Source organism: Perca flavescens, chromosome 21 (assembly GCF_004354835.1).
Source record: "Perca flavescens isolate YP-PL-M2 chromosome 21, PFLA_1.0, whole genome shotgun sequence".
Lineage (NCBI taxonomy): Eukaryota > Metazoa > Chordata > Actinopteri > Perciformes > Percidae > Perca > Perca flavescens.
The window spans coordinates 23,702,324-23,725,171 of NC_041351.1; the positions used below are offsets into that span (position 1 = coordinate 23,702,324).

The 22,848-nt window shown below is 41.5% G+C and overlaps 2 protein-coding genes across 5 annotated transcripts; one reads left to right on the top strand and one right to left on the bottom strand.

Annotated features, from left to right (window-relative positions):
• Positions 1-414: 414 nt before the first annotated feature.
• On the bottom strand, positions 415-6,917 carry cybc1 (cytochrome b-245 chaperone 1). Of its 2 annotated transcripts, XM_028567599.1 has the most exons (7): positions 6,816-6,917; positions 6,635-6,683; positions 4,458-4,545; positions 3,863-3,904; positions 3,573-3,743; positions 3,326-3,470; positions 415-1,435 (listed from the first exon to the last, which is right to left on the bottom strand). In XM_028567599.1, exons 1-7 carry the CDS (start codon positions 6,854-6,856, stop codon positions 1,282-1,284), a joined length of 690 nt encoding a protein of 229 aa, XP_028423400.1. In that variant the 5' UTR covers positions 6,857-6,917; the 3' UTR covers positions 415-1,281. The 2 variants fall into 2 exon arrangements, with proteins under 2 accessions (XP_028423400.1, XP_028423401.1); XM_028567600.1 differs by lacking the exons at positions 6,635-6,683; positions 6,816-6,917 and adding an exon at positions 5,932-6,361.
• narf (nuclear prelamin A recognition factor) lies at positions 6,317-21,078 on the top strand. Of its 3 annotated transcripts, none has more exons than XM_028567597.1 (13): positions 6,317-6,546; positions 6,691-6,713; positions 7,409-7,481; positions 7,612-7,677; positions 8,922-9,050; positions 9,161-9,293; positions 10,366-10,500; positions 13,107-13,225; positions 14,757-14,886; positions 17,927-17,999; positions 19,537-19,674; positions 19,801-19,958; positions 20,416-21,078. In XM_028567597.1, the coding sequence occupies exons 3-13, from the start codon at positions 7,425-7,427 to the stop codon at positions 20,655-20,657; spliced, it is 1,380 nt and encodes a 459-aa protein (XP_028423398.1). In that variant the 5' UTR covers positions 6,317-6,546; positions 6,691-6,713; positions 7,409-7,424; the 3' UTR covers positions 20,658-21,078. The 3 variants fall into 3 exon arrangements, with proteins under 3 accessions (XP_028423398.1, XP_028423399.1, XP_028423397.1); XM_028567598.1 differs by having other exon boundaries at positions 6,317-6,531; XM_028567596.1 differs by lacking the exon at positions 6,317-6,546 and having other exon boundaries at positions 6,613-6,713.
• Positions 21,079-22,848: the final 1,770 nt, after the last annotated feature.

Consider the following 22,848-nt stretch of genomic DNA (forward strand, 5'->3'; position numbering starts at 1 on the left):
ATAAAAGAGACTTCAGATACAGTATTAGGGGACCACTAAGGTCTATATAAAAGAGACTTCAGATACAGTATTAGGGGACCACTAAGGTCTATATAAAAGAGACTTCAGATACAGTATTAGGGGACCACTAAGGTCTATATAAAAGAGACTTCAGATACAGTATTAGGGGACCACTAAGGTCTATATAAAAGAGACTTCAGATACAGTATTAGGGGACCACTAAGGTCTATATAAAAGAGACTTCAGATACAGTATTAGGGGACCACTAAGGCCTATATAAAAGAGACTTCAGATACAGTATAAGGGTACCACTAAGGCCTATATAAAAGTATCCAAAGAGCACCATGTCATGGGACCTTTAAATTGCACTAATTGTAGCATAGAAAGGAAGCAGTAGTAAAAGGAGACTTTGGGTTTACATATAAAACAATTTTATATAATTCAATCAAATGTATCAAAGTAAAACGAAGACAATAAAGATAACCGAGAAAAAAAAATCTTCTCATTTTCTTTCAAGCAGAGAACACAGTGACGTTCACCATCAGTGAAGTGTTTGCCTGAGATTTAGTCTTTGGTTCACACAAAAAAAGTTTGTTAATGTTAAAAGACAGAACAACAACGGCTCAACGCATTTCACGTATAGTTAACTCTTGATTCAGCCATGAAAAATCATTCATGCTTAATTGCAGTTTGCACATGCTTTCATCCGGATTGCGGACTGGGTATGAATAAACATGCCAAAGGTGATTATCGACTGGGTGGTCCAAAAAAACTGGGGAAAGCACTTTCCATTGACCTAAACGCAAACACTTATTAGTAGGAAGGCACTGAAAATCTGTAATCCGGAGTGTATTCCCAAAATAGTAATTAGAAAAAGCTTAGAAATGGTATTCATTACCAGTGGGCTGCATTTACAGTACAATACAAGTCTCTTTTTCCATATTTCCTGGAACTGTTGTAGAAATCTTTGACTAAACCATGAAATATTTGCATGACAAAACATTTAACTGGATCATTTCTTCATCCCAGTTCACATGAAAATTAAATGAACATTTTACTATAACCTCCTGAGGCTGCCATGCCCAACTGACATACAAAAAAATATATATGATGAAGGAAGTCTGTGAGGAGAAACTGAAAGAGGCTATCTTCTTGGTGTTTCATACAAATGCTAAAGGTATAACATGTAGTGAGGGCATCACTAATAATAGGCATCCACTGTAATGCCAAAGCAATACCGTAATGCCCCTAAATGAATGATGGTTGCAAGTCACACGGAGATCAGAGTTTGTCTGCTTGATCGTCCGAATCGCTGCTGTTGTCCAAAGAATCTTCCTCCTCTCTGTACTCTGCCTCTTCGTCCTGCTGCCTGCGTTGCTGCAGCTCCTCCAGCCCCAGGAAGCGCTTCAGTAACCCAGCCAACGCCTCCACATCGCTGACCGGCAACAGACAGAAGAGAAGGAGAACAGGGATATACTGCATTATCTGGTGTTAGTTCTACAAAGCATAGTAGTTTTGCTTTTTTTATTTACAAATATCGTTTGACTTTAATAACTATTAAAAAACAAATCAGACAACTGATAGTCTCGCTTTGCCAGACCTTCCTCCGCAGCGCTGCTGAGGAGGGTCTGGCGAGTCCACACAGCGTTCCGGGATTGGGAGAAAAAAATGCTCTTGGTTTATTGCCGTTTCTTTAAACCAATCACGATCGCAGGTACGGTACCTCTGCAATATAGCCTCTGGAAGGAACTTGTTTTGGTGGAACATGTGTACATTCATAGGTTGTTTTAGTCGTTTTTTTGACAGAAAACTTCATAAATCCACCGGAGTTTAAAATTACAACACAAAGGAAGCGGAAGGTGACAGACAGCCGGCTGAAATGAAGGACATTCGGCGGAATTTCCGGTGGCACCTGAACAATCCCGGAAGTTGAACGTCTTCGATATAGAATAAACTCATAATGACATCTGTGGGCAAAAACTGTAAATACATTCATGACTGTTCACGGTACAATCTTTTTTTCTGTGGATGACGATGAGAAGCGGTTACTGTCTCTTTATCTGCTAAATGTGCCACTATGTTGTTTGGTGCGGGGCAGGTAGCATACAGTGGGTTTATTAGAGTTTTTTGACTGAAAAAAAAATTAAAAAAATAACAAGGCTAATGAGAGCTGTGAGAGTGAACCAAAAACGTAAAACCAAAACCATGAGCTCGAAGAGGCTGAACTGAAGAGCTAGGTGGTTTATCTGTGGGTTTGTTATGAGAGATACTTTTTACATTACACTTTATAATTTGACGCATTGTTAACAATAAAATATTTCTTTATAATTTTAATAATAGAGGTCCCAGACACTGGCGACAGCAAAACAAGAATGCTACAGAAGGAGAGCAACTTCTGTATCGGTTTCCTACGCAGGCAAACGCACCATGCTCTGAAAGAATTCACCACTTCATGTTGTTTTAATAAAGAGGACAATTAGCAACGTCATTTCACTGCGTAATATTAAACGCATGATCGAATGTTGTTTTCCACATTACGTAGGAGAAGAGGCCCCATCTTCATAGATAGGCAATTATAAAATGCAAATACATTGAATGGTTATTACTATGAATAGGTATTGTACAACAATGTTTGATACCGGTACTGATGTGTGACTTCCATACCAGTATCTAAACGATACTTTTTTTCGGTGCCAATTTTATAAAACTAAAATAAATTGCAACATTCCGGCACAAATCTTCTTCTTTTTTTAAGATTATTTTTTTTGGGGCATTTTAGGCCTTTATTTTATAAAGGACAGCTTAGACTTGAAAGGGGAGAGAGGGGGGAATGACATGCAGCAAAGGGCCGCAGGTCGGAGTCAAACCGGTGGCCGCTGCATCGAGGGGTAAACCTCTATATACGGGCGCCCGCTCTACCAGGTGAGCTACCCTGGCGCCCTGGCACAAACCTTTTTATTTATTTTTTAGCTCTTACTAAGTGAGCCCTGTCTCTGTTTTTCCTGCCTGCCTCTACGAAGTGTAACATTAGACAGCCAATCACAAGTATTATTAGATCTTGGTAGAAGCATGCTGCATGCTTATTGGCACACTGACGGTGATGAGATTTACTCCTTAGGTATTGAAATTGGGTACTTAATGACAAGGCATTTTTTCCATACAAGATACTTCAGAGGCAATTTGGTCCGTGCCTAAAAAGTAGTGCATTCGGTACCCAGCCCTAGTTATTAATGAGTAAATTCTGGACTGTGGTGCTGGATGGGAAATAACTAAAATCTTAAGAATGATGACTTTCATGTGTTAGAGCGGTTAGCAGCAGACTTACCTGCGTCCCCCCAGTGTGGCACTCTGAGTCAGGGGGTAGGAGAAGCCGGCAGCCAGCCGCAGCATCAGCACGTAGCCCTTCCCCAAATAGCGAACCTTCTCTTCCTGGACGCAGACGTCACACAGCTGTGTCAGATCCAACACAACTGAGAGAGAGAAAAAAAAAAAAAAAAAAAAATACTTAAAATCTATGATTCTCCACTGTGGAGACTACTGTACGGAGTAACCCGCTCTGTGGTGTTACTGACCTCTCTCCTGACCCTTCTTCCACAACGTCAGGACTACAGCGTACAAGCTAAACGTCTTGAGCTCAATCAGGTTCTTGGTTTTGTCAAACACAGCCTCCTCCCATTCCTCCATGTTCTGCATGGCTACAAACAGACAGCCGGTCACGTAGAAAAGCTTCCACAAGACGCTGTCTGTGTGATCCACACAACACATCAAATAAAATAAGCAAATGTGGAAAGTTAATGTGTAAATTGATGTAAATCAGAAGTTGGAAATTGATCAACAGATTAGGTAAATCCAGTTTGTGTACCTGAGCTGTAGTAGGCAGCTGCAAGCCCAACAGATGCTATACCTGCAATTCAAATGAGAGGCTTATTATTAGAGACAATACAGACAGAGAGCAGGGGAGCTGTTTTAGAGAGATAGAGAGATAGATAGATAGATAGATAGATAGATAGATAGATAGATAGATAGATATATAGATAGATACTTTATTGATCCACAAGGGGAAATTCAAGGTACCAGTAGCTTAAAGACATCACATACAGCATACATATAAATCATAACACGATGATAAAATAACAAATAAACAAATCCACATGAATAATATGGACAATAAAAAAAAAGATACTAAATAAACTAAATAAAAAAATCCACATTAATATATTAAGTGATGTATAAGCATGAGACGCTTGCAGTGACAGGGCAGGTAAGGTGCTCTGTGGTAAGGTGCTCTATGAGAGTGTGTGTCATGGTGGTAGTGCAAATAAGTCCAATAGTCCAATAGTGTAAGGAATCATTTAAGGAATTTAGTTACAGAGTTTAAACATATTGAGGGGATAGTTGACGGCTTAGTTTGGGATGTGTATTTTATATTTGATTGTATAGATTGTATGAACACTTACCGACAAGAAGAGACCAGGAACGAATGCCCGGAGATCTCTTCAGGTGGAGCAAGGTGGAGCTGTGCTCCTCTACTGTCATGTATCCCATCTGAATAGAGGCAAGAATCAATATTCTACTATATATATATATATATATATATATATATATATATATATATATATATATATATATACAAAAAGCCTATTCTAAGCCTAAACTATACCCCAGTGACCCTAAAAGCTCCAGCCTTAATGTATAGTATATGTTTGTGCTATTTCAGTAGGCCTTTTTTTCACAGCATATGTTTTGATTTGTTATAGGAGCAACAGGAGTTTCTAATAGCACAAATTGCTTTATTACCATAACTTGAGGCCCTGTTCTGAAGAGGTATTTTAAGACATTAGGATTGGGGGGGTTCATTTTCACACCGCCTTCAAAAAGTAGAAGGTCAAAATGCATCAATTTAATGTATTTTGCTGTATATTCCGGGTTTTTTTTCCTTCTTCAAAAATTTCCCTCGGGATCAATATCTCTATTCATCTAAGTGAGAAAAAAAAGTTTTCTTTCATTTTTGTACTGAAATAGGCCTTGCTCATCCGTTATTAGTAGGAAAAACATGGGTTTCTAATAACACTAACAATGACTCTGTTCTAATTAAGCGTACCAGTAATCCACCGTTCACCGTCATTTTTATTTTTTACACGCTTTTCCTAATATGACGTATCAAAATGTCTACCATAAAAAGACTGTTTTAAGGAATATGCACCATTAAAGCACAATGAATGGCATACTCATTTCCTTAATGTGGGTTCTGTTTCATCACCAGGGAGTCTTGAGGAGACATTTTAAGACCGAGCCTCAAATGTGCCTAAATCTACTTTTAAGATCTTCATTATTTCAGTTTGGAGCTTGTATGTTGCATATTTCTAAATGGGTTTAATCAAATTAAACTGGGCCCAGGCAGTGTTCCACCTTAGGAAAAACTGTAAGGCCTATGCAATGCACAGAGAGTGGGAGTTACTTGCAGGTCGATCCAGCCGTGGTCTGTCCAGAAACAATGTCCCAGTTATACAGGATAAACCTGACATGTTGCGGACAAGCACAATTTCTATTGAAACTCTTTTCTACCTGAAGAAATAGTCCCAACCAGGAGCAACTATTGTTACTGGAAGAGACTTTTTCAAAGTCAAACCACTTCCACTGTATTTGGGTGGGGGCAGACGTCTCAGAGGTGGATGTCTAAATATCTCAGCACATGAAACCCAAACTGCATGGCTTCATATCACAAGAGGTAAGAGAAAAAACGTTCAACATTATTTTTTTTTCAATTTGGGTGAACAGATCCTTTAATTCGATCTGAAACCCCAACAAGACAAGAAAGATGCTCCTGCTGGTGATTGTAATTGGATATGATGGAAAAGAATTCCCCACACATCACTGTCTCACCAGAACTGTATAAAGATACCAGCTATAATGACGTGTTGTATCGCTTACCTTAAACTCTTTTTTCTTTCTGTAATTTTTCGCCTTGCAGATTAAGCATTTGAACGAGGAAACACATGCACTGAATTATAAGGAAGTTATTTTCATATTATTGCAACAACGGTTCTGCATGGGGGAAACTTCCTTCCTGGATCCGTCTGCTCTGATTGGACAGGTTCACTTTCTCGCCGCCTTCAAAATAAAAGATGCCTTTCGTTTTCCTGCAACACAATGGCATTTTTTCGTTTTGTAATGAAGTAAGATTCAATCTTTTAACTCTTTTGACCATTTTTGTCTCTTTTTTTTGCGGTTTCTGCTCTAAACGGCTCTGCTCTGGCCCCCACCCATGCCTTCAACAGGCAATTTGGCAAAAACCGCTTCCGGAGCAGATCACTATTACGTTTGCGCATGCGTCCTGGATACACCGGGATACCGTGGTACACAATGGAATCGGACGTACATAGACATGACTGGCTTGAATACTAGTTAGAAGCCTCGACGCCTTTGAAAGCACTAGCTAGTTTGAATAACGTTACCGGTATTATGAAATAACCGCGCAGGTTTAAGCGTAACAGTGACGGTGACACCTCCCACAGGCGACTTGACTTGAAAGTAAAAGAGTGCTGAGTAAATGCAGAGTTCACCTGCTGTGTTGTATCAGCGCTGCTGTCTTTTTTATATATATATATATATATATATATATATATATACATACCAGTGCTTCTCTTCTGACTGTCCTCTGCATTTTTTTTCTATCCCTTTGTCTGAAAGAGGAGTGAAATAGAAACCGTCCGGTGAGTTCGACCTTGCAATGTTAACACAGAGCACAGGGCCTGCCACACTGTTAAACCAACACACCGTTAAACAAACACAGTGACTATTAACGTTAACGTTACCTATCATCCGAAAAAGAGCTGTAACGCAGTTTAGCATGCATTGCATAACGCAGTTGAGTTAGCTACATACAATTTGACGTAGCTAATTAGCTAACGTCATAAATGAGTCATGTTTTCAACTAACGTTAGTCGGGGCAGAAGTGAGCACGAGCTAAATACCCCCGACCTCCAGAATCAGCATTTTTCGTATTTTACATCATAGGAGTGTGACATAGTGTATTCATAATATATGAGGGTTTTCACAGGATGATAGCTCCTGTGTGTAATGTATTTTAATAGCTTTTGTGGCTGCTTTTGTTGGCACTGTGTATACAATTAACACGAGCCATTTAAATGTAATGACAGGATACTAGTTTGTGTTCATTGCCAGTTTCCCACCAGTACAGAGCTGCTATGTTTATGATAAGAGGGCTGCCTGTGATAGGATAGCGTGACAGTCAGAGGAGGGTGGAGTTGGCTTAACATCACACAGCAGCAGGCTGCAGACACAGTCATCATGCCAGAGCTTCAGGAGGAACATGCTATGAGGAAATGATCAACAATGGGAAGCTAATGGTGCTGTGATCTATATATATATTAACCTCAATTTACAGATAACCACCAAGGAAAATGTCAGAGGTCAACATACCAAAGCGAAAAGAGAAGTGTGAGAACTGCACCAAACAGGTACATTTCTGGATCCGTATCTCTGCGTTGCTTTATAAATCTTGTCTTATAGTCTCATACGTGTTGATTCTGAACAATATGTCGTCTTGCTGTCAATCGTGAATTTAATATTTATTGCTCTTCCGCACAGTGCAACAAGAAACAGAATGATGAAGGTGCCAACTCCCACCAGGAGAGAGATGAAGTCAATGGACAGGTAATGGCTGTTAACTCCCAGGTTTAATGTATAATTGATTGATCTGGCTGGTTGTTTATTAAAGGTGCAAACAGTTGTATAATGTCATGTTATGCTAGGGAGGAGCTTTCTAAAGTCTGGAAAATACCCCCCAGGTTATTTTAACGCTCCAGTTTGTAAAAACCTGCTATACAACTGTTTGCAGTTCAAACCATTTGTGCATTTACCAGGCATGGAAGCAAAGATGGTATCAAGTTGCATTATGTAGCGTAGGAACAGTCAGTGTCCAAAATTAACTTTTAAACCCACTGTCCAAGTTGGCAGGTTAATGGAAAAAACCCACCAGGCAAGCATATTTTTAACTGGACAAAATATGAAATTGCAGGGTTTTTTTTGTAACATATGTCACGAAACCTTGTGGTTGGGGAATCCTGCTGGTTAGTTCTCCGTTTTCATCGGGCTTTCTATTTGAAGGCTAGCTAACTCTTGCCAAAAATCACCACATAATGGCTAATTAATGAACCTGAGGTAAATACTAGCTATTATTAAGTGTGTGTGTGTGTGTGTGTGTGTGTGTGTGTGTGTGTGTGTGTGTGTGTGTGTGTGTGTGTGTGTGTGTGTAAAACCTCTGACGTACAAAGGAACGGAAGAAAGTACAGTGCTCAGCATAAGTAAATACATCCATGCTAAAGTTGACTAAAAAGAGGAATAAAAAAATCATCTTTTGGAAAATTTATCTTAATGCCTTAATTAAAAAAATGAGGAAAATTCCAACCTTTAAGGACACCAATTTTCTTTGTGAATGAATAATGTATTGTAAATAAATAAATGTTCTTCCTTAAAATACAGGTGGGCATAAGTCTATATACCCCTTTGTTAAATTCCCATAGAAGCAGGCAGATTTTTCTTTTTAAAGGCCAGGTATTTCATGGATCCAGGATACTATGTATCTTGATAAAGCTCCCTTGGCCTTTGGAATTAAAATAGCCCCACATCATCACATACCCTTCACCATACCTACATTTACTAACCAAATGTAAAATGTATCCGCATTTGGCGCTTGGCGAGTGTTCATTTTGGACCCTGCTAACAGTCATGATATCTCTATCTCTTTTGCTTTGGCCATTCTGTTTTTAAAATCGATCTCTTGTAAGGAGTGGACTCTTTATGCAAGTCCACAAGTAAATCACTGGAGTACCCCTTTCTGATATAAATCATTTAAATCCCTCCCCCTAACACACTCCTCTTTTTCCCCCCCCCATAAGGAGCATGACGGATCCCAGTTGCTGCTGAGTGCCTGCCTGTCCTGTGATGGCTGTCTGTCAGAGGAGGAGACCCTGAAGATCTCTCAGCAGAGTCTGGAGGAAGTGGAGCGCGTCCTGGCACTCAATAAGGTAAAATGTGCAACCAACTGCCTCTAAAACCTGAGAAGGTCAAGGAAGTTGTCTTGTTGCACTTTGAACAATACCCTGCATTTTCCCCTCTGTTTCTTTGTCCCTGTCAGAAGTGTGACGTGTCGAAGCACAACGTACTGGTAGCGTCGGTGTGTCCACAGTCGCTGCCTTTCTTTGCTGTCAAGTTTGGCCTGGACATCACTGAGGCAGCCCACAAACTCTGTGCCTTCCTCAAGAGTTTAGGTGAGTGAGTGGGATTCATATATATCGCTGTTTATCTGTCACAGTACAAAACATCTTATAAAATCCACAAAGTAATAGTGTTTTATGTAGATAATTGAGGTATTGTTATATATTTTTTTGTGTGCGTGTGTCGCCTGTCAATACCCGTTGTTTTCACAGATGGGATCGCCCCGCTTCCCAGCATTGCACGCTAGTGAGCTTGCACCAGTTTCTCTTCACTGACCAATGACATGGAAATAAATAGTCTACACGCTCCTACAACCGCGATGGCTGCAGCTGATTGGGTGAACGAGTCACATGGGCTGGCTGCTCCCGAATTTCAAAACCAACCATAATCGCCGCTCGTTCGGAATAGGATCTCTTATTTTCCGAAAATTGTTCACCGAAACGAGTTTCTGAAAACATTTTAAGCGAGAAATAGGCCGTCCAGTTGCAGAATCTGTCTTTCGTTCAGATCGACAATGGTCAGTTCAAAAGCTTTCCGTCAGTTTTTCGAGGTGGCGAGCCGACAGATTCTGCAGCCGCATGGCCTATTTCTCGCTTAAAATGTTTTCAGAAACACATTTCGGTGAACTATTTTCATAAAATACGAGATTGTCTCCTGAACGAGCCGCCGTTAAGGTCGGTTTTGAAATTAATTCGTGAGCAGCCAGCCCCACGTGACGCGTTCGTCCAATCAGCTGCAGCCATCGGGGTTGTAGGAGGGTGTAGACTGTTTATTTGCTTGTCAGTGGTCAGTGAAGAGAAACTGGTGGAGAGCCCACTAGCGTGCAATGCTGGAAAGCGGGGCGATCCCATTCGTGAAAACAACGCGTATATTGACACCCACCATCAAACTGCCTGCGCCCCCCCCTACCTGTCTGCTCGCCAGGGACAATCGCTCTCTGTGTAAATAAAAAAAAAAGAAAAAAAAAGAAGCCCTTTACAAAGTAAAAAATTTAGCTTCCTGAAACCATTACAGACATTTCCTCATGACTGGTGTGTAGAAGCCTCCACCCACTCATCGGCATCTATCATAAATGCTCGACATTGCCACTGTCTCTGTTCTCATCTCTCTGGCTTTTCCCTGCAGGAGTGCAGTATGTGTTCGACACCACTCTGGCAGCAGGCTTCAGCATCTTAGAGAGTCAGAAGGAGTTCATTCAGAGGTTTCGCAGGAGACACCACGACTCCCACGCCTTGCCCATGTTCACCTCCTCCTGCCCAGGTAAAGCTCCCTTCCTCCTCAGCCCTATTTCTCTAATTCTCCTCTCCCTCGGCACTCATTTATTCCCCACCTGTCAGGGATGGGTATTGTTAGGAATTTATCGGTACTAGGGCTGCAACTAACGATTATTTTAATAATCGATTAATCTGTCGATTCTTTTTTCGATTAATCGATGAATCAGATGTACTCAATACATACATACTTGTTGTTTTAGTTAATAGTTGTGTAAAGGTAAGTAACCCAAATAGCAGATACAGAAAGACAGACACACACACAAACACACACTTATTCATTAAATTATTACCATCATTGTAGTAAGTGCAAGTTAAGTTCATTTATACACCACACACTAATATATTTGTCAACAATAACTGATATGGGACAAAGCACATAATATATACATGACAACAGATTGAAAAATGAATGGACCAAAAAAGGCGAGAGAATAAACCATGTCTTTAGTCTTGCAAACTATACCACCCCTGCTTTATTACTGTTATTACCGAGCTAACGCTAGCTTGTCATGCTAGTCAGCTGGATAACGAGTAAACAGCAGCACCAGAAGAGCTACTGGAGGGACGGTACGTTCCTCCCTTCAGACCGGAACAGAAGTAGGATAGTGTAGTGACTTTACCCTGCTGTTGAACTCCCTTCCTCCTCATCAAGGACTCCAACATGTTTACGTTTTAGGTGCTGACTCATCACCGTGGTGCGCCCGTGCCATGCCGTGTCGCTTTTGCTCATCTTGCAATTGACACGTTTTTGATTTATTTAGTGTGAAATGCTCCCACACCTTGGATGACTTAGGTCGTACTGATTTCTCTGCCTCCGCCTTGTGTTTCAGAACAGCGTTACGGGTCTCTCCGGTCTCTCTCCGTATTTCCTCTACCCCGCTCTGCTCTTTTTTTTTTTCTTTCGCTCCGCGCTGCTCCTCTCTGCTCCTCTCTGCGCTCAACTCAATTTGTTTTTTATCTCCGCGACTAGGTGGCGTAATAGTTGCGCGACACAACGAATCGATAATTAAATTCCAACTAGTTGCCAACTTTTTTAGTAATCGAATTTTATCGATTCGTTGTTGCAGCCCTAATCGGTACCATTATCAATATAGATACTGCTTGATACTTATCGATACTCTTATCTATAATTTAGTGGAAAAAATAAAGACATAAAAATATTCAACAGTTGATTTAGTTTTACTATATATATATATATATATATATATATATATATATATATATATATATATATATACACACACACACACACACACACACAGTACAGGCCAAAAGTTTGGACACACCTTCTCATTCAAATGCATTACCTTTTATTTTCATGACTATTTACATTGTAGATTCTCACTGAAGGCATCAAAACTATGAATGAACACATATGGAATTATGTACTTAACAAAAAAGTGATTAATAAGGGAAAAAATTCCATATATATATATATATATATAATGAGGGAGGAGTAATTGTTACAAATGTCTGGTCTAACAACTATACACAATCAAAAATGAGTTTCATGTGTCAGAACAGCTGACACTAAATTCAGCTGAGCAGCATGACCGTACTGCTTCTTATTTACTGCTGTCTTTCTCACACACACAAACACTGCACTGCTACATTCACAGCTAACCGCTAACTTCATTCTCACCTTCTCCCACGCGCTCTCTCTTTTTCTCTCTCTCTGTACCACTCACTTGCTTGCATCATACACACACATGCACTGAGTTATTCCTCAAAGGAGTTTGCTACTTGCTGTGTAGCCTATCACGTTTTAGTTTAAAAATCCTTCATAGATGCTTAGACCCAACGGGACGCCTGGCGGCGTTACATAATGGGGTAAATCACTATTTTCTACCACCACACTTAAACGGTAGCATAATGAGGGTCCCTACATGCAAACCAAAGCATTGAGAACTTTGTAAGTGTACAGACAGTTTATTAAAAAGATATATTATAAAGACAGTAGCGTTTGTGTTTACGTTCGGCCGCCATCTTGGAAAACCGTCATGAGCAGTCGAACCAGGAACGCCGTGCAACCAGTAACCAGTAACATAGCTCAAACACAGCGTTTGTGGTTTGACTGCTTTTTTGCCTCTTCCTCCTGCTGCTCCTCTGGCTCCTGGCTGTTAATTTTCATGCTGTGTGCTGACTAGGGGGAGCTCCTTTTTAAGAAGTAGAGATAGCAGTGGTGTGCTGGTCGGGGAAGATAGAAAGCTCTTCTTTCACCACTCCCTTCATCAGAGATAGGAATGTTTTTTCCTCAAATGCAAAGACTTCCGTTTATTCAGTTTGAAGGGTTGCCACTGGTCATGAAGTGTGGCATTGTTCAACTCCAGACGAGGACATTGCTGGGGAAATGGGATCATTAGAAAATTAATTCATTAATTTCCCAGGAATCTGGGGGCGACCTCTAGCTCACCCAGTAGAGTGCACGCCCTTTGCTGCATGTCGTCGTCGTCCCCCTCTATAGTTTGTTGATGTAGTGGAAACAAGCCGTTCATCCCGTAATAATATTAGCAAATGAGGAACATTTGATTCCAAAGTGCAGATGGCCAAGGGTTATTTAACCAATGTTGGTGTGTTTGTGTGCGTTTCTAGGGTGGATCCGCTATTCAGAGCGTGTCCTGGGCAGTTTGGTCACCCCTCATATCTGCACAGCCAGGTCTCCTCAGCAGATCATGGGCTGTCTGGTCAAAGACTACTTCTCTAAACAGCAGGTGAGCATTTAGTTTGTCGATGGTACTGTTTTTTGTGAAATCGCTATCGCCAAACCCACCATTTAAAGGTCCAGTATGTAACGTTTTAAGTTGTTCATTATCAAAATGTATATTGCCCGTTCACAAACTTTTTATGAATATTTACCACCTCCATCAATTCCAAGTATTCCTATGGGCTTGAAATTTTACATTTGCGTTTGCATAAACTGGGGTAGTCGCTCCATATTCACGCGCCCTCTTGAAATACGTTAGCCGGTAAGGGACATACAGGACATACTGCTCCGCTTTTTGCGTTTTTGCTGTCCCATGATAAACTCACAGATGCTGCTAATGGGTATCGTAGCTTCCCGGCCCCGGCAAGTTTGAAGAAGGAAACATGGAGGATCACACGTAATCAAAATCCAAATTTCAGGAACAGGAGTCTTCTTCTTCGCCCAGAAAAAGAAAAAGGTTTATAAAACTATAATATATACAGTATAACTATATAACTAAGCCTTTTGGTTTGTCTATCCACTGTTCCAACAATCACCACTATGGTTTGGTTGAAATAAACCCTTAATTCACCCATTTACATGTGGAAATATGCTGGCTATATACACGCTAAAAGTATTGTTTATTTCAATGCATTTGGCGATGCTGATTTTGGAGCTGTTTTAACAAAAAGGTCTATCTCTGAAGAGATCCTTTCCATAACGTTGTCAGACTCTTAGAATAACAATGTGAGCCTGTCAGTGGCAAAAACAGCACTTTTAGTGGACGGAAATTGACGGTGCGCATGTGCCCTATAGGATTACATTGTAGCCCGGTTCGCGACTACTGGTTACAATGTTCTCGCTTAATACTGGACCAATTTCAAAGATTTTTGTTCATATTAGTCACTTAAACACCAATGCATGGGAAAATAGGGTCCAGGTTGGAAAAAAAATCTAAATTAACCTTTTACGGTTGTTGTTAGTGCGTTAAGTGTCAGTATCGGTAAAATCTGTAGGTTACAGATTAAAACAGGTGGGGCAAATTGAAAAATAGTGAGCTGTACCAATACATTTATGAACCTTCACCTGAAAGAAATATGTTATTTCAGATCTGTAAAGTTTCAGTTTATTACTGAGCCCCAGCAGCCCCACATCTACTGAATGCAGAACAGAAATCTCAAGGGGAAATACTGAGTCCAATATCACTTAAAATAAGGATGGAAGTTGTACAGTAGTCTAATTCTGTCCAATCCAGATGTTAACTAAATAAAGGGGACACGGTTTATTTGCCAATTGGCTGTCACATGTTTTGATACAATAGTTTAAAATGAACACTGTCAGTGGAATATTCGTAACACACCACTCCCAATGCAATGGTATGACTGTTTAACAGTAATGGTATAACAGATTATAACTATTATTTAGGTCAGTGAAAAGAAAACTAAGGCACTATGAGCCTATAGAAAACGGTGTTGGGTAAAATGCTCCATACACCAGGTTCGGCACAAAAACGACGATATGTGATATTTTGTTTTTCCTTGTGCCTTGTCTCCGAGCAGAAGCTGAGTCCAGAGAAAGTCTACCACGTGTTTGTGGCTCCCTGCTTTGATAAGAAGCTGGAGGCTGTCAGAGAGGAGTTTTACAACAGCCTGCTGGAGACCAGAGATGTGGATTGTGTCCTCACCTCAGGTCCACTCTTCTTAATATTTCGCACACCGCTGCCTGGAGCCAAATCATATTTTCAAATGCTTATAAGGAGATTGTTGAATTTGTCACACAAATTTAAGATTCTGTTAAAAACAATTTTAATTATCTAGAGTTTGGTGTTTTTGAAATTGCAGTAGCGTATATACAGAAGTGAGATACTGATTATATTAAGTCTTATCAACGACACATTTTGTCATTATACAATCTTATATTACCAGACATCCAATGAGCCTTCACTTTTTGACCCAACGTCACATGCGCGCCCTAACAAGCTCAGTGTTTCCCCTATAATTGTAATAATAATGCCAAAATAACGCCAAATATCCATTGTGTTTCTCCCTTATATTCATTCAGCATCGCGCTGCGGTTTACGCACTGCTGAGTGTCCATAAATGTGGCAACTGTCCGTGGTTAGTTCACGTCTGTAACAGCGGCACAGTCGAGTTGGGGGTGTAATGAACAGTGGCAATTATAGTCACAATAAAGATAATGGATCAGTTACTAGAAATTGTAGTTGTAGTAGTTCATGGTATAGCAGGGCACTGCAGGATGTAGCAGGGTATAGCAGGGCGCAGCAGGACGTAGCAGGGCACTGCAGAGCGTAGCAGGTGTAACCGGGCATAGCAGGGCGCGCAGCAGGACCACGGCGACAGGCTGCAACCATGATTTAGGGGCCACCCTAATCCAAGGAAACATGCTTGGCGAAAAGAAAATATATGGACTCCGGGGAATAAGCTCCCCAGAGCTAGGTTAGTAACAAGCATCTCTTTGAAGTTTGCTGGATGCGTTTTGTGTGGAGTGAGCATTGCGCTAGATTCTATTTTAAAAAATGGTCTTTTAAATGCTATATTACTCATAAGGAATAAACAGGAGTAACAGGCGAACCATCTGTAAAAAATGAGGATCCTAGTCATGCCGATGTGAAGAGTGATTGATGTGGATTAGAAACTGAAATTGTTAAATGAAGAACACCCTTGTTGCATGCACCTCGTTTGGTACCTCACATTGGGTGCGGACATGAAAACCCCATGCAAGTTGTGGGTTTTTAAACTATCTTTTTTTATTGCATTTTGCATTGTATTGGATAGTTTAAAAGTAGAGATCAACCGTAAACATGCATCATTCTATTTGCATGTTGAAGGTTTTCAACAAAAAATGTGACCGATGACCGGTCTGGGCCTAAAAAGGCCAGACTTAATCCTGTCTCCAATTCTATGGTCACCACACCCTGAATAGTGTTCGTTACTGGTAGATCGGAGAAATACAACTCAAGATTCGTTCAGTTAAAGTTATAGCAAGCTTTAGTGAAGAATGATATTGCAATCCACAAGAGCGTATGCATACGGATCAAAGATGAGTCTACCTCTCTCTGGCCAGCCGACCGAGGTTTCCCCAGCATGAGATGCTGCTAAGTAAAAATCCTGTCTTTTTATCCATTTCTGTCCCATCTTCTGGTGGTGCTGTCATCAGTCTGGATACAGTCCAGATCTTCTCGGGTCCAGTCTGCTCCTATCACGGTGTGATACAATGTGTGAAGTGCTACCTTGACTCTCTCCCATTCCCAGGTCCAAAGACACAAGCTGTTATTGTTTGGGGTTAGCTAAGTTGCCTTCCGTTTACCAAAAGTATACATTGGCTACAAAATGTTTTACGATGTTCATATTACTGAATGCTTGTGTATTCTCTCAACCCAGGAGCTGTGTGAGAGTCAAGGACGCCCCGCAACCTGTGCTGCACTTCTCGCACCTGTGAAACACTCGACCATTGTTCTAAGAGTTTCTTTCATTAGCTCAAATTATCTTTCCAATGTCCGAGTACTCTTCTTTCAAATTGTATCAGCCGTATGGCTTCTCTCACAAACAGTCAGGAAACTCACAGAACAATGGCCAGTTATGATTCTAAATAGCCTCTATAAGCTACACTAAAAATGTATAAATCCTAAAATGTACACCACACTACATAACACACAAGGGATCACACAAATCCTGCACATTATGCACTTGGACAATTATTTTAAAGTGCGTTCCATCTGTACTCGGAAGTCGGAGGTCAAAGTTGGGAACACGCCCCCTGACCTCGGATTTCCGAGCTCGGAACTCGGACAACCACCGAGTACCCCGAGCTAAAAATCCAACGTGGCTGCTCTGTGCATCAACAGTTGTGAAAGCTGCGTACACGCAGCGGTGTCCATCTTCTCTCTGTGGACATGTTACACTTGTTGGTACGCACAAAAAACAGTATAAGGATGTTGTTATAAACTGGCATTGCTAACAATGGCTAACCTGGCTAGAGCTAATAAAAACAACGAAAATCCGACTTGTAAATAGAACGCATTCAACTCGGGTGTGACGTCGTTCCCAGCTTCGGCTTCCGAGTTCCGAGGTAAATGGAACGCTCTATTAGCTTGCCTTAGTTGCCATCGCAGTTGTTGTATTAGTTGATAATAACGGCAACAAACGGTTAACAGTGATTTATTTTTATTTATTTTTTTATTTATGATTAACATTTTTATTATTTTAAGAAAACCTATAATTTGAAACATGAAAATACCCCTGTCATCACCACCCACCCAGACAGAAATCAAGAAAAGATGACCCATAAACTACAATATTTAAGACCATACAACAGCATAAGAAAAAATAGACACACCATAAACCTAATGAACATTATCATACACGTCTCTCCCCAGCACAAAGCTCCTTAGGAGCCTTCCAGAGGGCTCATGTAGCGTTCACATTTCCTAGTACAGACATCCAACCTGGCTAACCGTTTATGTGACCCCTTTCAAAACGCCGCCACCCTAGCCATCTCACAAGCCCACTCCTGAATTGACGGCACCCCTTCATTCCTCCATCCTCTTAAAAGAAACTATCTGGCAATCAGTAAAGTAGTTTGGACACAGCTATTCCACTTAGGATGGATCCATCCCCTAGAACAAATAATCTTGGGCGGAATGGAACCTGGCTCCCTGCAATCCGACATAGGTTATCCAAAATTGTAACCGTGATGTTTGATCTTTCAGGGGAGATCTATTACCTGATGGAGCAGAGGAAGGTTTCAGTGGAGGAGCTGGACTCAGTTCCACTGGACCATGTGTGAGTAGTTGGACTAGTTGTCATCCTTTCTTATCTTTGGTGAGAAAAAAAATAAAATCATTTAAAAAAAAAAAAACATACTACCAGGATTTTTTCAAACTCAATAACTTTGGACATGGTGCTATTGGGCAGGTCAAAAGAGAATGCAGTTAGCAATTTGGGATAAGTAACATACAGAGAAACAATATTCTAAATAGTGTAATAATTAATCCCACTCACTCACTATCAACTATATAGACCAAGTTGGTTTTAAAGGAACACGCCGACTTATTGGGAATTTAGCTTATTCACCGTAACCCCCAGAGTTAGACAAGTCCATACATACCCTTCTCATCTCCGTGCGTGCTGTAACGCTGCCTGACGGTTCCAGCATTAGCTTAGCCTAGCATAGATCCTGCAGGTAACTGGTTCCAACTAGCCTACTGCTCCGAATTGGGACAAAAGTAACAAAATAACTCCAACATGTTCCTATTTACATGTTGTGATTTGTATAGTCACAGCGTGTACAAAAAACAAGGTAACATGAGACACAGCCATCTTCTAACAGTAAACAAACTGGGAACTATATTCTCAGACAGGCTTGCTGCGAGCATATCACTCCGCCCAAGTACTATATTCTTCCACCTAAGAATATAGTTCCTGGTTTGTTTACGGTTAGAAGACGGCTGTGTCTCATTTTTGTACATGCTGTCACTCTATAAATCACAACATGTAAATAGGAACATGTTGGCGTTATTTTGTCACTTATTCAGAGCAGTAGGATTGCTGGAACCATTCACCTGCATGTTCTGTGATTGGCTGATGCCGCTGGAGCCGTCAGACAGCATTACAGCACGCACGGAGATGAGAAGGATATGTATCGACTTGTCTAACTGGGGGTTACGGTTAATAAGCTAAATTCACAATGAGTCGGCGTGTTCCTTTAACATTCAAATAATTTGACTCTGCTTTTCAGTCGCTCTTATATTCTTTCACACAGGCCAATTGTTCGTGTATACAGGTGCTGTGATTGGTACTGTGCTATTATCTAAGTAGTGCAGTAAAGCTTAGACTCATGTTCGACTACAAAAAAGATATTATGAACATACTATTCTCATTGCTCCTTTCAAAATTGCTAGAACAGCGGGCTGGGATGTCCTCTACATGGCTCTCAGACTGTTCCCCAATACATGAAAATAAATTTGAGTAAATTTAGGTATAGTTTCTTTACGACTCACATGCATGTGTGGCCGGGCCGGCTGTCAGAACAAAGAACAGAGAAAATCAGATTACAACACGCACACAGAGGGAGTGACTTTCTTCTCTGCTCAGGATGCCATTACTCCACTATATCTTAATGTAGCAAATCTATGTTTGCTGCTCTATTAATGTTCTGAATGTCCAGTCCCTCATTATAATCTTATGTATTACTGCACATGATGATGACTTTGTCCATCAACCCTACAATTGTTTAAAAATAGCATCCAACTCACAATTGCATATCTTCGCTGAGTCGTTGTGGAAGCCGTTGACAGCGGAGGCGTTATTGTCACTGCAGGCTGGGAGAGACTGGAGACGCGGCGCTGGTGAGGCACGAGGGCCGAGGTTCTGAAGGCTTCCTGGAACACGTCTTCAAACATGCTGCCAAAGAGCTCTTTGGTCTGGACGTCCATGAGATCACATACAAGACCCTCAGGTGGGAGACACTGTGACTTATTCTGCTGGGATATACTGTGGTGTCTATGCAACGTTTAGATGTGGACATCAATTACAATTTCCTTGTCTGAAAACTCTCCTCCTGTTTACCGTGTTGGTTTTGTAGAAACCGGGACTTCCAGGAAGTAACTCTGGAGCGGGACGGGGAAACTCTGCTGCAGTTTGCTGCTGTTTACGGCTTCAGGAACATCCAGACTCTGGTTCACCGAATGAGGAAGGGCCGTGTGCCTTACCAGCTGGTGGAGGTGCTGTCCTGCCCAGGAGGTAACATCGCAACGAATTACTTTGTAAATATTTTTGCAATAAGTGGAAGTTGTGGAGTATTACTAAATTGATATAAAGTTGATATATGTGTTATTGAAATGGATATGAAATTGACATATTGCACATGTGCCACGTTGGATCACTGAGAGACACTCCCACAGTGGAGTAATTGTCCCACACCCGGCTATACAGAAGGGGCGGAGCATTATCTGTTTAAGACCAGTTGAAAAATACTCTCGACAAAGGTCCAGAGGGGCCGAAACCTTAGTTTCTTTAATAAATGGTTACACTGTAGCAAGAACAGAGTGCGGGATTTCTCTTTTTCAAGTCTAATGTGATATTTTCTAACACGACAACTACCAACATGATTTAAAAACAAATGTTTTAAAATTGAATCTGCCAGTACTACCTTTCACCTGGGGTGTGCTGGTGTAATCCCTTGTTTTTGTCTCCCCAGGGTGCTTGAGCGGCCGCGGTCAGGCAGCCAGTGACGTGGAAGGCCGGTTGGATAAAGCCCTGGTCCAGCAGATGGAGGAGGCCTACAGCAGCCTGCCGGTCCGTCTCCCAGAGGTCAACCCCACCCTGCACACCCTCTATCAGGACTGGCTGCAGGGCCAGGACTCCGCGCAGGCCGGCACACTCCTGCACACCCAGTACAGAAGTCCGATCCACACACAGCCCCCACACATGCAGTGGTGAGGAGAAACGGCCTATTTTACTTTGAAGACATGATGGGGGGGGGTTGTCTCTGGTCGATTCTGATTCTGCTTGGACCATCTCATCATTCATGCTGGCACCAGGAAGGACAAGCCAAGGGCCAGGCTGCACTTCCGACGCCCCCCCTGTATCAATTGGTTCAATTCCTCTGTTAAGCCACAGGGGGGTGATGTCTGTCTATTTAACATTGGTGGATCTCCTGTGCCAAACCCTGAGGCTGAGGAGAAATGAAGATCCAGATTCCAGAAATGCACACAGGTCTACATTATATTGCTCCGGTGCTGCAGGCAATTCCCTCGGATCACGCTCTTTTCGCCCGGATGTCCATAACCTTCCGCTTTCTTTGTGTTGGAATTCTAAACTCCGGTGGATTTGTGAGGACTATGGTTAACTGCTCCTCAGATCTCTGCAGGGTAAATCCAGACAGCTAGCTAGACTATCTGTCCAATCTGAGTTATCTGTTGCACGACTAAAACTAAAGAAATGCCATCAAACCAGAGCACGTTTTTCTCCCCTCCTGGAACGCTGTGTGGACCAGCCAGACCCTCCTCCGCAGCGCTGTGGAGGAAGGTCTGGCAAAGCAAGACTAGCAAACACCTAATAATATCATACCGGATATTTAAAACAAACATGACTACTGTTAGCAATGCGGCGAACTCGGATGGAACTCAGGGTTGTACACGGGAGGGCTGGAGTACGCGCAGCAGGGCAAGGGGGAATTTCATTGGTTCTTTCCAAGCGGAGTGTAAGGCAGTGATTTTTTTGATTTAACAGGATCCCAGCAGCTAAAGATAACAGATCTTTTTCACTCCTTATTAAGAGCCCATAAGTTCTTTATTGCCGTCAGAGTGTAAAGAGAATTTCAAACAATATATAAAAAAAGTGTATACAGGAAATAGTTACCAACCCTGCCTTTTAAAAGAGCAACAAGCCACCGAGGAAACCTACAAGAAGCTTTTGACACAACTGGAACACGTGAAGGGAACCTGTGCATACTGAATGTTCATTTGAGGAGTCTAATGTATTCCGAATCTAAACTGTCCAATCATGAAAGATGTTGTTGTACTTTGTGTTGAAGTGTCCCCACTGTTCCTCGCTGAAAGACAAGACCATGTGCTCTCATACACATCAATAATAACTATGCAACAGTGGGATCGTCTTATCCTAACAGTCAATGGAACGTAAAGCTGCTTTAGTTTCACAAAGGCCTTTTCAATAACACTAAGTGAGTGTTTGCTTATGTGTAAACTACCAGCCCAGTGTTTGGTTTATCCGTCCCAGTGAAGAATCACGGTCATTATTTTTTTAATGGTACAAGAGGATTTAATTTGTATTATCACTTTGTTCCCATTCCACAACCTAGTGTTTTTTAAGTTATATGTTGTTTTTGTTCTTTGACACGGTCAAACATACATGTCACATGTTGGGCGCTAAAATATTCTGACAAACAGTCTCATTTAAATGCCTCTGTGGATGATGTCATTGTTCACTGAACGAGCCTCTGCCTCCTATAGAGTTAAAAGTTTTAAACGTTAAAACATTTGTGCCGCTGCATGCTGGTAATCCACAAAACATGTTAAAGCTCTAATGAAAACGTCTGAAATGGAGGTCTGTGGATTGTCCAGTGTTTTTTTCAAAACTGTGAGCTCCAGAAATTTTCATTGTATTTGGATACAACTGTAGCAAAATTAAAGCTGCAAGCAGTGTTGGACGGGCCCTCGCACCTCTGTGCGCGTCAGGGTTGCTGGCAGACACCGCTCCTTGCGACCGTGCATTTGCGTGGCACTCGAGACACCGCAAATCATCACCAATGAAAAGGGAACTCCCTGCTGAGTTCAATAATACCTCACACGAGACTCTACGTCATACAGTTCATTAGCTGTGAAAGGGGGTGTGGCCAAAGCAAAAGGGTCAGGGCAAACCTTGACCAATAAAAAAGGAAGTCTCTGCTGAGTTAAATGATACCTCACATAAGACTCTACCTTAAATGGGTCACCAGTTATGAAAGGGGGTGTGGTTAAGCATAGAGGGGCGGGCCAAACCATCACCAATTACTAAGGAAGTCTCTGCTGAGTTCAATGATAGCTCACACAAGGGTCTATATCAAACGGGTCAAAAGTGATAAAAAAGGGGTGTGGCTACAGCACAAGACTCTAATTCAATTCAATTTTAT